Genomic DNA, 15,138 nt, shown 5'->3' with positions numbered 1-15,138 from the left:
CCAGAAAAAAATAACTGACATTAGTAAAAATGGACATGCCTAATGCAAAAGGATGTTCAAAAAATCCTATTGACATGAATGGGATTTTTTGACGGCCGTTTTCAGGACTTTTTTGCTTGGAGTAATAACGGAGGTTTTTTACAGGATGATACCTGTAGTGTGAAATGGGCCTTAGCTGTATTCTTGCGAAAATTAGAGGTAATGATGTTGTTATTAACCATTGAGATCTGGATATCTAAAAATTCTAAAACATCTCCATAACTGTATGTAAACAGCATGTTTTCTTTGTTACTCACATTCAGGTATTATATAAATTCTTTGAAGAAGTCTTCCGAGCCTTTCCACACCACAAAAACGTCATCCATGTAACGTAAAAAAGATTTTATGTGGCGGACATATGGATTACACTCTGAAAATACCCATCTTCCTCCGAAGGATGCAAGGAACAGATTGGCATACGTTCAGGAGACCAGCGTGCCCATTGCCGTGCCGGTCTCCTGCAGATACCATCCGTACTGGAACTGGAAGGTGTTATGGGTGAGAATGAAACATAATGAATCAGATATAAAGCTTATAAAATCAGGTTTCAATGACTTTTTATGATGTTTTGTATAGATTTATCTTTTGCTATTGTTATTTGTTTGTATACCGGTATGTGGCCCCGCCCTGGTATCACCTAGTTCACTAGCAGGTGAGCTTGGATCAAGCCTCTGCAGGACTTGAAGTGCCAGCAAGGCACGAAACTGCGCTCTTCCACAGGTACCCCCCCTGCCTCTTTCCTTCCCCTCCCTTGCCACAATGTGTGCCATGAACCAAGCTCTGGAATAAAGCCTTTCGTTGTTGCAGCAGTGGTGAGTTGCTGAGTTTTTTCTTTACCTTCATGCACACATTTAGTACCGTCTGTTTCATCCACACTACACAGTCCCCACACTGCCAGCTGTACGGTAATTTGCACTGCATGATTCCTGCACTGCACTGGCCACACGTCAATAACTCCTCCCAAAATAATCAGACAGATAACTGAGGTTTGTCAGATTTTTTTTTTTAATTACTTAAAAAAAATAGGATTTAGTCCACGGCGCTAAATAAGGAACAATGATGAGAAGAATAAGGAAGGTAAGGACCTATCAGACAGGATCATCCTCATCGCTCCAATCTGCTGGGGCATCTGTCCCAAAATAGCGATCCCCAAAATTACCTGCACAGAAAGAAGAAATGTTATTTGGGAAATGATACATAGAAACTTTCACAAACTAAGCCATAAAAGTTTGATGTTTGTTTGGGGGGGGGGATCTTCTGGGGACCCAATTAGCCCAAGAATAGCCCCTTAAGGACTAATTTCCCCACAGACTCATTTTGTAAATTTTGGGGGCTTACGTTTCTACGCAGTACATTTTTCCGTAAAAATGACACCTTATCTTTATTCTGTAGGTCGAAACGATTAAAATGATACCCTACTTATATAGGTTTGATTTTGTCTTACTTCTGGAAAAAAAATCATTACTGCACGCACGGAAATTAATACGTTTAAAAAAGTCCTATTCTGACCCCTATAACTTTTTTTATTTTTCTGCATATGGGGATGTATGAGAGCTAATTTTTTGCGCCTTGATCTGAAGTTTTTATTGGTACCATTTTTGTTTTGATAGGACTTTTTGATTGCTTTTTATTAATTCTTTATGGTATAAAAAGTGACCAAAAATACGCTATTTTGGAATTTTTTTACGTGTACGTCAATGATATATTTTTATAGTTCGGACATTTACACACGCGGCGATACCACATATGTTTATATTTATTTACATAGTTTTTTTTTTATGGGAAAAGGGGGGTGATTTAAACTTATTAGGGAAGGGGTTAAATGACATTTATTAACTATTTTTTTTTAAACTTTTTTTTGCATAGTTCTAGATCCCCATAGGGGACTATAACATGCATTACACTGATTCAATAAACTGATTAATGGTATGTCACAGCATTGCATTGATCAGTGCTAACGGCGCTCTACTGCTCCTGCCTGGATCTCAGGCATGGAGCAGTGAATAGACGATCAGACAAGGAGGAGGCAAGGTAGGGATCCTCCTCGAGTCCGTACAGCTGATCGGGACACCGCGGTGGTCCGGATCGGATCAGCCTGACTGAGCTGTCGGAAAGGTTTTACTTTCACTTCAGATGCGGTGATCAACTTTGATCGCCGCGTCTGAAGGGTTAATACCGGGCATCACCATGATCAGTGATGTCCGGTATTCGCCGTAGGTCCCGACCATTGATGGCCGCCGGGACCGACCCGATATGACGTGGGGTCACCGCGTGACCCCGCGTTATATCCCGGGACTGTTCATATGGCATACATCAATGACCCCATTCACTTCACTTTTCTGAGATGGACATACTGACCTAAAGGTATAGCTGGCTCATTGACAAAGAACATACTCCGGAAACAGTCCAAAGTAGTCACTAGTAGACTATACTCCGTCTATTCTAGGGAATATGCCTACAGCACTTACACCACAGTATACATCAGATTACCTTTTTGCAGTTATCCTAATGCATATCTCAGACATAGATAAAATTACAATATTAATGACAACAGTAGACTTATCCTGCAGGACTTACCAATCCCAGGGATGATCCGGAACATGTCATTAACTTTCTTGTCCACTGCTGTGGTTAGGATACGTACATGGGGGAAAGCATAGGCCACGGAGTGCACCCCTAGCTCTGCCATGAGCAGCGACAGCAGGAAGATCTTGTCCTCTGGAACCTCATGGTCCTGTCAAGGGGAGATATAATGGAAGGAATGAGATTGCAAGTCACTAATCTTATAGGAGGTATATAGTTATAGCAATAGTTATAGGATCTAACATTCCCATTCACTTACCAGCAGAACGCGAACGGCCATCATGGCTGCTGCACCAGTGGACACAGTACAATCCATCAGAATAACATGGTCCTCACTGATATCCTTCGGGAGTCTGAGGTAATGCAGCTGAGAAAAAAAAAAAAAGACAAACCAGATAAAACACGTTCTCCTACCCTACCTACAGTACTCATATTATTGTCCTTAGGAAGCAGTATTATAGTAGTTATATTCTCAGGGCTGGTGCAAGGATTTTTGGCACCCTAGGCAAAACCTAATTTTGCCACCCCTTGGGTAAAAAAATGAAAAGTAAAAATTTTATTCAACCTCTACTAAACGTAGAATAAAAAAAACCTAACAAAAACTCTAATTTACCCTAAAATGGTTCAGAGAAAAACTACAGATCATAATGCAAAAAAAATGAGGGTCACATCGCTCTGTAGACATTCCAAAATGTCTGTCACGACATGCTAGTGTGTTGGCTGCAGTATGTAGGTGTCACCCAAAAAAGGAGATTTTTTAATGCTTACCGTAAAATCTCTTTCTCGAAGGATCCATTGGGGGACACAGACCATGGGTGTATGCTGCTGTCACCAGGAGGTTTGACACTATGGCAACTAAAAAAGTCGGCTCCTTCCAGCAGGATATACTCGCCTCCAGTCCCTGAGCTAATCAGTTTTAGTTCCAGAGCAATAGGAGAGGACCGACAGGTCAAGGAAAAAACACGAACTGTCCAAGAACCAGAAGTATAACTGAACACACCCTCGGACAGAGAACCAAAGAGGAACCCAAAAAGGGCGGGAGCTGTGTCCCCCAATGGATCCTTCAAGAAAGAGATTTTACGATCGGCTCCATTGGGGGACACAGACCATGGGACGTACCAAAGCCGTCCCTTGGGTGGGCAGATAATCAGTCAGGCAGACGGCTGTTCCACTGCCACCTGCAGCACTTTACGGCCCAGACTAGCATCAGCCGATGCGAAGGTATGAACCCGGTAGAACCTCGAGAAAGTGTGCAAAGACGACCAGGTAGCCGCTTTGCAAATCTGCGAGGCCGAGGCTTTGTTCTGAAGAGCCCAGGATGAACCAACAGAACATGTAGAATGAGCCAAAACCCTGAAGGGAGGGATCTTCCCGCTACAGCGATAGGCTTCCGAAATGGCAGACCGGATCCACCGAGAAATGGTGGCCTTGGAAGCAGGTTGTCCCTTACGATGAGTAAATGAAGAAAGGTAGTCCAGCAGTCCCTTAAAAACTTAGATCCTTTATTGCACTTGTTCTTTAAAAATACAGAGCACACACCATGCACCTTCACCTGGTCAGCAAACTGCTCCTATGGACGCGTTTCGAACGCATGCGCGTTCTTGATCACCACACCACCTGTGTGTTCCTCAAAATCTTAAATGCTAAGTTCAAGAGGGAGGAGCACTTACTTCAAGAAGACTTATATAAACACCCTTTGTGTACCTTAAAACTTCAGGCCGGGCTCGAGTCCTTGCAGACCGTGGAGGAGGTGAGCTGAGAGAACTTTATTTCTTATTCATTTGTTCCTTACGATGACCTTCTGTAAGGACGAAAAAAGGAATCGCACTGACGAAAGGAAGAGGTGATAGAGAGGTAGGACCTAACAGCCCGAACCACATCCAGTATGTGGAGCAAACGCTCCTTAGGATGAGAAGGAGCGGGACAAAAGAACGGAAGGACAATGTCCTCATTGAGATGAAAGGCCGAAACGACCTTAGGCAAAAAGGAAGGATCTGGCCGGAAGACAACCTTGTCCTGGTGAATCACCGGAAACAGAGAACGGCAGGAGAGAGCTGCCAATTCAGACACACTCCGAATGGAGGTGATAGCAACAAGAAATGCCACTTTCCAAGAAAGGAGGCGCAGGGACACCTCCCTAAGGGGTTCAAAGGGGGCACCTTGGAGGACACCCAGAACCAGGTTTAAGTCCCAAGGGGGAGGTGGTGACAGATAAGGAGGGGCAGCGTGCGCCACTCCTTGAAGGAAGGTCCGGACATGAGAATTAGAAGCCAGAGGACGCTGAAAAAGAATAGAAAGGGACGAAACTTGACCCTTAAGGGAATTGAGAGACAACCCCTGTTCCAATCTTGACTGCAAGAAGGAGAGAAGAAGGGGAACGGAAGAAATAACAGGAGACAAGACCTTCACACCAACGAAAATATGACCGCAAGGTACGGTGGTAAATTTTCGCCGAGGAGGGCTTACGAGCCCTGAGCATGGTGTGAATGACTTGGGAAGAGAAACCGCAGGCTCGCAAAACCGCGGTCTTAACCGCCACGCCGTCAAATGCAGCGACTGTAAATTGGGGTGGCAAAGAGGACCCTGAGACAGCAGGTCCGGACGAAGTGGAAGGCGCAACGGAGCGTCGTCCAGGAGCCTGACTAGGTCGGCGTACCACGTCCTTCGGGGCCAATCTGGAGCTACCAGTATGGTGGGAACGCCCTCTGCTTTGAGCTTCCTCAGAACCCTGGGAAGGAGCGGAAGGGGAGGGAACAGATAGGGCAGGGTAAACCCCGCCCAAGGAATCACTAGGGCCTCCACGGCTAGAGCCAGAGGGTCCCGGAACTTTGAAACAAATGGAAGAATCTTCCGATTGTGCCGAGATGCAAAGAGGTCCACATCTGGAATGCCCCAGAGGTCACAGATCTACGCGAAGACCTCTGGATGTAGAGACCACTCGCCAGGGTCGGCTGAGGAAGTCTGCTTCCCAGTTGAGCACACCCGGAATGTGAATTGCTGAAATGTCCGGAACCTTGTTTTCCGCCCAGAGGAGAATCTTTGTCACCTCGGCCATGGCTGCCGAGCTGCGAGTGCCGCCTTGCCGATTGATGTAAGCTACGACCGTGGCGTTGTCCGACTGGATGCGGACAGGGCGGTTCTGAAGCAGGGACTTCCAATGAAGAAGGCAAAGAAGAATCGCCCTCAGTTCCAAGATGTTTATCGGAAGAAGGGTTTCCCGGGGAGACCAGAGGCCTTGAACTGTCCAGTCCCTGAACACACCGCCCCAGCCCGACAGACTGGCATCTGTTGTAACCACCTGCCAGTGGAGGGGAAGAAATGATCGCCCCTGAAGAAGAAAGGGGGAGCGGAACCACCAGAGCAGAGACTGACGGATCCGTTGAGGGAGAGAAATCTTGCGATCGAGAGACAGAGGAGATCTGTCCCATCGAGAGAGAATCGCCAGTTGAAGGGGGCGGTAATGAAACTTGGCAAAAGGTACGGCCTCCATGGCCGCTACCATCCGACCCAAGACTTCCATGCAAATGCGGATGGAAACTGGGACCTGGGCCCGAAGGGAGCGGACTCCTGACAGGAGAGTCAGACATTTGTCCAGCGGAAGGCAAATCCGGGCAGAGGCCGTGTTGATTTGAAGTCCTAAGAAGATCAGAGACTGGGTGGGAGAGAGGACAGACTTGTCCTGGTTGACCATCCACCCGAAGCGATCCAAGGTCTGGAGAGTGAGATCCACATTCTCCAGAGTCTGGACACTGGTGGGAGCCTTGATGAGAAGGTCGTCCAGGTAAGGGATCACTGAGACTCCTCTCAACCGCAACAGGGCTATCACTGGCACAAGGATCTTGGTAAAGACCCGAGGAGCAGTGGCCAGACCAAAGGGGAGGGCTACGAAATGAAAATGCCCCTCCGGAACCGCAAAGCGGAGGTACCGCTGATGGACGGGAAATATTGGAACATGGAGGTAGGCATCCTTGATGTCAACCGAAGAAAGAAACTCCCCTTGTTCCATGGATGCCACTACTGAACGGAGAGATTCCATTCAGAAGTATCGGATGAGAAGATGACGGTTGAGACGCTTGAGATCCAAGAATGGCCGCACAGAACCGCCCCTCTTGGAGACTACAAAAAGATTGGAATAGAAACCACGAAAATGTCCCCCTGGAGGAACGGGGACAATGACTCCTTTTTAAGTTATTTTACCCAAAAATCGACAGTGAACACCCCCCCCCCCCCCAAAAAAAAAAAATAAATAAATAAATAATTGTGCAACAAAATTCTAACTTTTATTAGGGAAGGGGTTAAATCATCTTTATTAACTTTTTTTTTTTGCACTGTTATAGCCTCTATAGGGGACTATAACATGCATTATATTGATTGCAGGCACTGATCAATGCTATGCCCATAGCATTGCATTGATCAGGCTTTTCGGAGGTCGATTGCTCAAGCCTGGATCTAAGGCTTGGAGCAATCAATCGCCGATCGGACGCCGAGGAGAAAGGTAGGGACCCTCCTCATGTGTCCTCAGCTGATCGGGACACCGCGGTTTCACCACAGTGGTCCCAATCAGCCGGACTGAGCTGCCGGGATGTGTTTTTTCCCATTTTAGATGCGGCGATCAACTTTGATCGCCGCTTCTAAGTGGTTAATACCGGACATCACCATGATCTGAGATGTCTGGTATTAGCCACGGGTCCGTTAGCCGCCGGGACCAACCCGATATGACGCGGGGTCACGGGCTCTTAGATAAAGAAAAATGCATAATGCTGCAGTGAGAAGGGGGATAATGCATTGGGGTAGTGCTGTTGTAAAGCTACAACTCCCAACATGCTTGGAGTAGTAGTTTTGCAACAGCTGGATGCACACTGGTTGCAAAAACTGGGATAATGTACTGTGTAAGGACAGTTGTAGTGTGCAGTATCAGTGTACACTGCTGTCATTGTATTCAAGAGCCTGACTCAAACTGAAACAAGAGGAGTGTGTGCTTCAGAGTAAAATATTATGAAGGGCAGAGAAAAAGTGGTTTAACTCTCCCCCTACAGACAAGAAATCCTTATCAGGAGCTCCACAATTCCAGAACTACAGGTCAAGTTTCCTCTGCTTCTTCCTCCATGCTGTCTGCTGCCACAAGGAGCTGGTGAGTTCAGTACTCCCCTGGACTCCTGCTTCAGGCTCTGAGGGGATTGGGGGGGCAGGTCATGTGATCTCTATGTTGACATCCCGGCTCAGCTCTATGCAGCTATTGAGGGATGTTATGGTGTTAACAAGCATGTTACAACAACAAGCAGGACGTTTTGGACTTACGGGTGCGCAGCTGTGATGATCAGCTGCAGCACCCTCATCCACTGTGCGCTATAGGTGGATGCCTACCTGGCCCATAGGTGGCGCTGTCCCTGTATATTCTTGTACATAGAGGGCAATATTATAATAGTTATATTCTTGAACATAGGAGCAGTATTATAGTAGCTAAATTCTTGTACATAGGAGGCAGTATTATAGTAGTTCTATTCTTGTACATAGGGGGAGTATTATAGTAGTTATATTCTTGTACACAGGAGCAGTATTATAGCAGTTATATTCTTGTACATAGGGGGGGTATTATAGTAGTCATATACTTGTACATAAGGGCAGTATTATAGTATTTATATTCTTGAACATAGGAGCAGTATTATAGTAGCTAAATTCTTGTACATAGGAGGCAGTATTATAGTAGTTCAATTCTTGTACATAGGGGGAGTATTATAGTAGTTATATTCTTGTACATAGGAGCAGTATTATAGCAGTTATATTCTTGTACATAGGGGGGGTATTATAGTAGTTATATTCTTGTACATAAGGGCAGTATTATAGTATTTATATTCTTGTACATAGGAGGCAGTATTATAGTATTTATATTCTTGTACATAGAAGGCAGTATATAGTAGTTATATTCTTGCACATAGGAGGCAGTATTATAGTAGTTATATTCTTGTACATAGGAGGCAGTATTATAGTAGTTATATTCTTGTACATAGGAGCAGTATTATAGCAGTTATATTCTTGTACATAGGGGGCAGTATTATAGTAGTTATATTCTTGTACATAAGGGCAGTATTATAGTAATTATAGTGATAGTTGCCTGAATCCTTACCGTGCAGTGCTGCTGCTGTGGCTTCCCAAACCTACTCTCTCTGTCAGGATGTCGAATTTGTATGTGATTTAATAAAGATGAAGTTTTAGGGTGAGTGCCATTTACATTTTTTTCTACCTTTTTTGTATCACTTGCTGTTTTTTTCCGTCATGTGCACCCCCGAATTATTTTTTTCCCTCTCCTGCTATTTATGTGGGGGTTCCTAGCGCTGCACCCCCCCCCCCCCCCCGTGATCTCCTGTTTGGAGTTTTTTCTTAATCTTGCCCCCATTTTTTTTAACCCAGGGTGGTGACACAATCTCTCACCTCTGGCTCACCAGTGCTGGGGTTGGTCTGGATGAGAATGGTTCCAATCCTCACGTCTTTACATACGGCTCTAAGCGCAGGTTCCATAGTCTCTCCAGCTCTTAGTATAGAAACTCCAGTTATCTATATGAGAAAAGAGATAACTCAACTGGAGATAATGTGCACATCACAAGCTGGATACTTTTACTAAGGACAGTAAAGGTAGGTAACTCCGCATTTCCTTCCATGTTTCCTCTAAGAGAACCTAGGTCTCACTCTCACTTAGCTTTAACCATTATTGGGAAGGCTTTGAGAAAGAAATGCAAAAAGTGTTTGTAGAGCATAGCGATAAGCCCAGAGATAGACTCAACATATGCCACTATCGCAAAAAGAAGTGGTAGATTTTTTTCAGTATTATGGCATGTCTGATGACCCACGCTGACAGTCGTCCGTCTGGGTCATCAGATTTGCAGATCTTGCTCCCATACTACAGACCTAGAAATATGTCCGTATTAGTAGCTTGTGATCTGGAGGGGACTTTCATGTGCTCCCAAAAGATTACTCATAAACAGATTGAAAGAGGGCTGTTCTGATCACCCTAGGTGTTTATAAACACAGCCTTTTATCATCCTAACTCACCCTCTTGCCATCATAGGTCTTTCCATGGTAGTCATGTTCTTGTGGGGTCTGCACAGTGCAACTCTATGGAAAGAGCAACAATAAAAACTTTGAAGTGCAATATATAAAGGTTAAGCTCCACCAATAATTTATCCAGCAGTCAGTGAGGAAGGGTCCAGGTAGCCTTAAAGCGCATTTCATAAAACAATCAATTCTACTTTTAAGTGCAAGCTGAAAGATACAAACAACAACTGGGTTTTCAAATGTGCAGCCCGATCAGGTATCACCCCTTACCGTCTGGCTGCCTTTTAGATCCAGCATCCTCCAATGCACACTAGGCAGGTGCAGGGACACGCTAGAATATACTACTGAACACCGGCACGGAAAGCATTGCAGTTCTGATGACATGCCAGAACTTCCCTTGGATGAGGAGGAAGCGGCACAACCCGTTCAGAAACAGGCCATGGACATCTAATCTAACCTCTATTTCAATTAACCCCATGAACTTAATTACTAAGCACATCTACTATGGAAACAATCTTAATTACAGTAACAACTGTGTATTAACTCTGCTACTATTTGCATGAACTGTATTTATAAACTAGTGACGTAATATTGAATTGTATGGATTTAACCCTTGATGATCATATGGATATACAAACCTATTGATCTTGCTGATTATACATCGACACCTGATTTTAATGCATACTTTTTTTCACACTGTGAAGACTATTTGGATTTGTACATTTTACTTGTATGTTTAATATGCATCCTTTTTAGTTTTCATTTGTCTGGTTGTGCTTTCTCTATAACCACAAGGGCCCTGTGGCTAATGTTGACATCTTGACCCCCAAACATGCTATATATGTGTTCTAAGAAAGATCATATCTAAGATCTTATAATTGCTAATAAATTATTATAATTTTTTTTTTTTTTTAAAGAATATTTCATTAAATTTTAAAAAAATTTTTACATTAGAAACATGAGCCGGGACAATCCCCGGCATGAAGACAATTGTCCAGATCACAATTCAAAACTTGTATCCCCCTTCTCATGTACCCTATATACTAGTAGTCCCAGAACATAGGTGGGTTGAAAAGCAGTAGAAAAAGAACTGCGACCAAAAACTGTGCCCTCCCCCTTAAAGCCACAAAACAACCACCAACCAAGTCCACTTTCCAGCTCCCTATCCTAGATTTGGATAATTAATAATAAATCTCCCCAACTTGCAGTCGACCCAGAGATCCCCCCAACCCCCTTCTAAGGTACAAAGTGGTTTCTCTAAAAGGTGCCACCACCTGAGCGATTTCAGCATCAGTAAAAAAAAAAAAAAAAAAAAAGAGAACAAATAGTTTTTAATGAACTACCACATTCTTTTCCTTTGATCTCAACCCAGAGGATTTTTTTTGCTATTTTCACATAAAAGTAATACAATTAAAATCAACTGGATCCAGAAAGTTAAACAGATTTGTAAATTACTTCTATTAAAAAATCTTAATCCTTCCATTAATTATCAGCTGCTGAGGTTGAGTTGTTCTTTTCTGTCTGGCAACAGTGCTCTCTGCTGACATCTCTGCTTGTCTCAGGAACTGCACAGAGTAGAAGAGGGATTGCTATGGGGATTTGCTTCTACTCTGGACAGTTCCCGAGACAGGTGTCATCAGAGAGCACCTAGACAGAAAAGAACAACTCAACTTCAGCAGTTCATAAGTACTGAAAGGATTAAGATTTTTTTATAGAAATAATTTACAAATCTGTTTAACTTTCTGGAGTCAGTTGATATATAAAAAGCTTTTTCCTTGTTAACCCCTTTAATCTATTCAGAGCATTCCCCCAATAGGTGCTTAGCTTAGTTATTTGTTACAGGCAGATAAATGGTGGATGGGCAGATGTGAGTTCTAAGTAGTTCTATTTTATATGATTCTCTTCTACTGATTCTTCAGAGTTCACTCACCCTGAATGGAAGAAAGGAAAGTGCATGTTCTATCAGAAGCCTCATGAGCCGACGAGAATAGAAGATGAATTCGTCCCGGCTTGTTTCCTTGTTCCTGAAAGATGACACGTGAGGATGTGAACCAGACTAGAGATACATGAGTATTCTGATCTATCCCCTGGTATGTTCTGAATGGGCACCCTTCATATTTAGGGAAACATTCCCCATTAAAAGAGAGAAGGTAAACTGAGTACTGAGTGGCAGATTAAGACGTATTACCTACTCTGATTAATCACCAATAAAAGCAGTACAAATAATAGGTCAGTGAAAAAACTGAAAATACACAAGAAATACAATTCTAGAGTAATTGACAATGTCAAGGAAAAATAATGGTCCTTTTATTTTTTTTTTAAATAAACAAATGTAAAGGGAGTAAATCCCAACACCCAAAGAATCTCTCCTTGTCCGTGAGGGTTTCAATGCAGTCCAGTTAAAACAAAAAGTCCACTTTACTAGTGATCAAAGAAAGTGAAGGAACAGAATCTCGCAACCCTAAATTGCTATTACCTACCTTATAATGGTGTGCATGACGCTTACTTGAGGAGTTTCCTTCAAGACGCAGAGTGTCCTAGGCAGTGGCTGCGATTGATGGGCGGAGGCCAGGGCAGCCCTAGTGTCAGAAGAAGAAACAAAATGAGATGAGAGACATCTAGAAGTCTACCTGTATGTGTGTATTAGTGCCAAGCCTGCCATCCACCATGCCAAGCAAGCCACCCCTCATTCAGTAGTAGGCAACACGCTCCTCAATACATGCAAGGCCCCATTGCTTACATGGAAGCAACTGAATAGGAAGAGTCTCAGCTGATGTATCACAGTCTTACACCAATGACCTGTCTACAACCAATCCAGGGAACATTTCATCTGTGACCATGTGGTCTTATGGGCACCTTCTTGTATCACCAAATTCAAAGATTAACAACTGGACATCTATCAGGCGTGAATTTGGACTAAAAGGTTTTTTGCAGCCTTTACTTTCTCTTCTCAGCTAACATGGTGCTACATGAACAAGTGAACAGCTTGTAGTAAACATGGTGTGGCCAGAGGGATGATACTACCAGGTGTGCCCACCATGTTACCATGTAGATGTGATATCAGACCTGTTGCACTGCTCAGGGATTTCTGCTGCCAGGCTTGATATGAATAGATATTATAAGCTTATTCCCATCTGGACATTTTTTGGCATATCCTCAGGATGTAGATTCTTCCCCTGGGACCTTCATCTATCTAGAATTTGAGGCCCCCCTGAACTCCTCTGGCCTGGTTCTGGCTGCAAATGTGATTGGCTAGCTGAAAACAACTGAATGGGTCGTTTTACGCAGTTTACATAATTCCCATATAGGGATTTGTGTAAACACTAGCGACACCGTTTTTTGCAACTTTGATTTACATCAATGGGAGTAATATAAACTGCATAAAACAACCGCCTCTGTTGTCTTCTGCTTTCAGACCACCTTCTATAGCTGCTCCCACAGGTAGCCCTAAATATGAAAACAGATACAGGTCCCAGAGGTGGTCCCTGCATCTAACAGATGTTTATGGCATATCCTGTAGATATGCCATAAATGTCCAGAAAGGAATGCCCCTTTAAGCTGGCCAAACATTTTAGATAGCTGGCAGCCTAACTAATCTTTAGCTGACAGCTATCTCTCGCAAACTACCATACACGTGCACTCTCAGCTTAGGAGAATGTGCATGTATTCTGAATGAGGAGACGGACAACTAAGACAGGATCCTGCATCAAAGCAAACAGGGAATGCAGTAGTCTGTATTTCAACCAGATGTGTTCCCTCCAGGATAAGCGACACCTATTAATGCCTATATTGAAATAACATGAACTTTCAAAAAGTGCATGTCTATGGCCAGCTATTGTCCCGGATGACATTAAGCTTTACAATGACTTTGCTTTAGGTGTCTTTTATGATCTTGAGCAGTGACTCAACATTTTTTGTGGACCCGAAGTTTCCAAAACTAAATAAAAAACTAGATTGTAACTGTATAATACTGTAATTGTGGTGTGGAGTGATCTCAGTACAATGCAATGTATTTTACTGTGTAAAAGTCTCCACAGGCTGCGATCATTAAAGGGTTAGTCATATAAAGTGAAGGCAAACTGATAGGATATGCCATCACAGTATGATCAGTGGTGATCCGACTTCTAGGACGCCCACTGAGAATGAAAGCACTACATCCCCTTTCTAAGTTTCCAGTTGTCCAGGTAACCCGATTCACTTGACGTGCTGCAGTCCTCCTTTACAGTCAGAGGCCAGAAGCAGCAGTACAAGTAAACTCAATGAAGGAAATGCAGTGCGGTACCTTTGCTGTAGCCCTTTCATTCTCTTTTTTGATTGGTGTCCCAGAGGACAGACATCCACCGATCAAACAGTGATGACATATCCTAGTGAAATGCTATCACATTACCAGGTGAGAATACCCCTTTAAATGGGTTGTCCCACCATTACCAGTTATCACCTATCCACATGATAAGGGATAACTGTCTGATCGTGATGGAATTTCAACTGCTGGGACCCTCTGTGATCTCAATGGAGACCCTCAATTTCAGAATGTAGTGGCGGTACGCACTTGTGACAAAGATAGCAGTGCGCTGTACTCTGTTGTCTCCGGTAGCTGCCAGAGAATCAATAGAGTGTTGGACCCGTGTGTACAGCTGCTCCATTCTGACGGGAGAAGCTAGTCCCCATTATTGCAGTGACAGAGGGTCAGCCCCCATAATCAGACAGGTATCCCCTATCTCATGGGGACACTGAATCAGAAGGTAAGATAAGGAAAGATATGGAGTGGGAGCTCAGGAGGTTTTCGATGCAGTTCTGTATGAGGGTTCTCAAGATCAGAGCAAGGAAGTAAAACAACGCATGTTCAAAATACCTGGATATGAAAATGTATCTAGGTGTAAAGTGAACCTACACTTTATAGACTACACAAAGAAAAAGAAATCACAAGAAGCAAGACATGCTGGTGGGTTAAGCAGGAGTCAGATCTCTGGCCTGCACACAACAACACAACATGTTAATAGAAGTGAAGGCACACACAGCCCGAAAACAGATCTCACATGTCCCAGCGGAGCTTCCTCTGCCCAGAATATACACAGGAATGATGGGGGGGGGGGGGATTAATGAGCAGAGAAGGGGGGCACATATGGAATGGAAAGAGGAAAGCAATTGTCAGTAAGGGATGAAGTTATGGATACACCCATCATTTCTAGCTCATCATGTGATACAGTTACTGTAATACTATATATATATATATATATATATATATATATATATATATATATATATATATATATATATATATATATATATAAACTCAATGGGGGACATTTATCAATGATTTTACCCCTTTTTGATGTTTATTTTTTGACAGATAGTTTTGAGCAATGTCACTCATTGCATCTTTTTCGTACGTCTTTTTTGGTGGAACATTTTCAGATACTGTCTATTGTTTGTGCACTGTGGAGCGAAAAATGCAGTGGACACCAA

The 15,138-nt window shown here is 43.4% G+C and overlaps 1 protein-coding gene across 4 annotated transcripts in view; it reads right to left on the bottom strand.

Annotated features, from left to right (window-relative positions):
- Window positions 1-1,032: 1,032 nt before the first annotated feature.
- The window catches only part of UCKL1 (uridine-cytidine kinase 1 like 1), a 59,753-nt gene continuing 45,647 nt past the window's right edge, over window positions 1,033-15,138 (bottom strand). For 2 of the 4 annotated variants that reach the window (XM_056547770.1, XM_056547769.1), the window contains exons 9-15: window positions 12,153-12,251; window positions 11,603-11,696; window positions 9,670-9,732; window positions 9,052-9,174; window positions 2,882-2,989; window positions 2,617-2,773; window positions 1,033-1,198 (exon numbers count right to left, since the gene is read on the bottom strand). In XM_056547770.1, coding sequence (XP_056403745.1) covers window positions 1,128-1,198; window positions 2,617-2,773; window positions 2,882-2,989; window positions 9,052-9,174; window positions 9,670-9,732; window positions 11,603-11,696; window positions 12,153-12,251 — 715 coding nt within the window. In that variant the 3' untranslated portion in view covers window positions 1,033-1,127. Of the gene's footprint in view, window positions 1,199-2,616; window positions 2,774-2,881; window positions 2,990-6,947; window positions 7,856-9,051; window positions 9,175-9,669; window positions 9,733-11,602; window positions 11,697-12,152; window positions 12,252-15,138 lie in introns of those variants that run through there. The other 2 variants (XR_008849182.1, XM_056547771.1) reach the window with 2 other exon arrangements.

This window comes from Hyla sarda, chromosome 12, assembly GCF_029499605.1.
Source record: "Hyla sarda isolate aHylSar1 chromosome 12, aHylSar1.hap1, whole genome shotgun sequence".
NCBI classification, from domain to species: domain Eukaryota; kingdom Metazoa; phylum Chordata; class Amphibia; order Anura; family Hylidae; genus Hyla; species Hyla sarda.
This window is presented reverse-complemented; position numbering and strand designations above follow the sequence as displayed.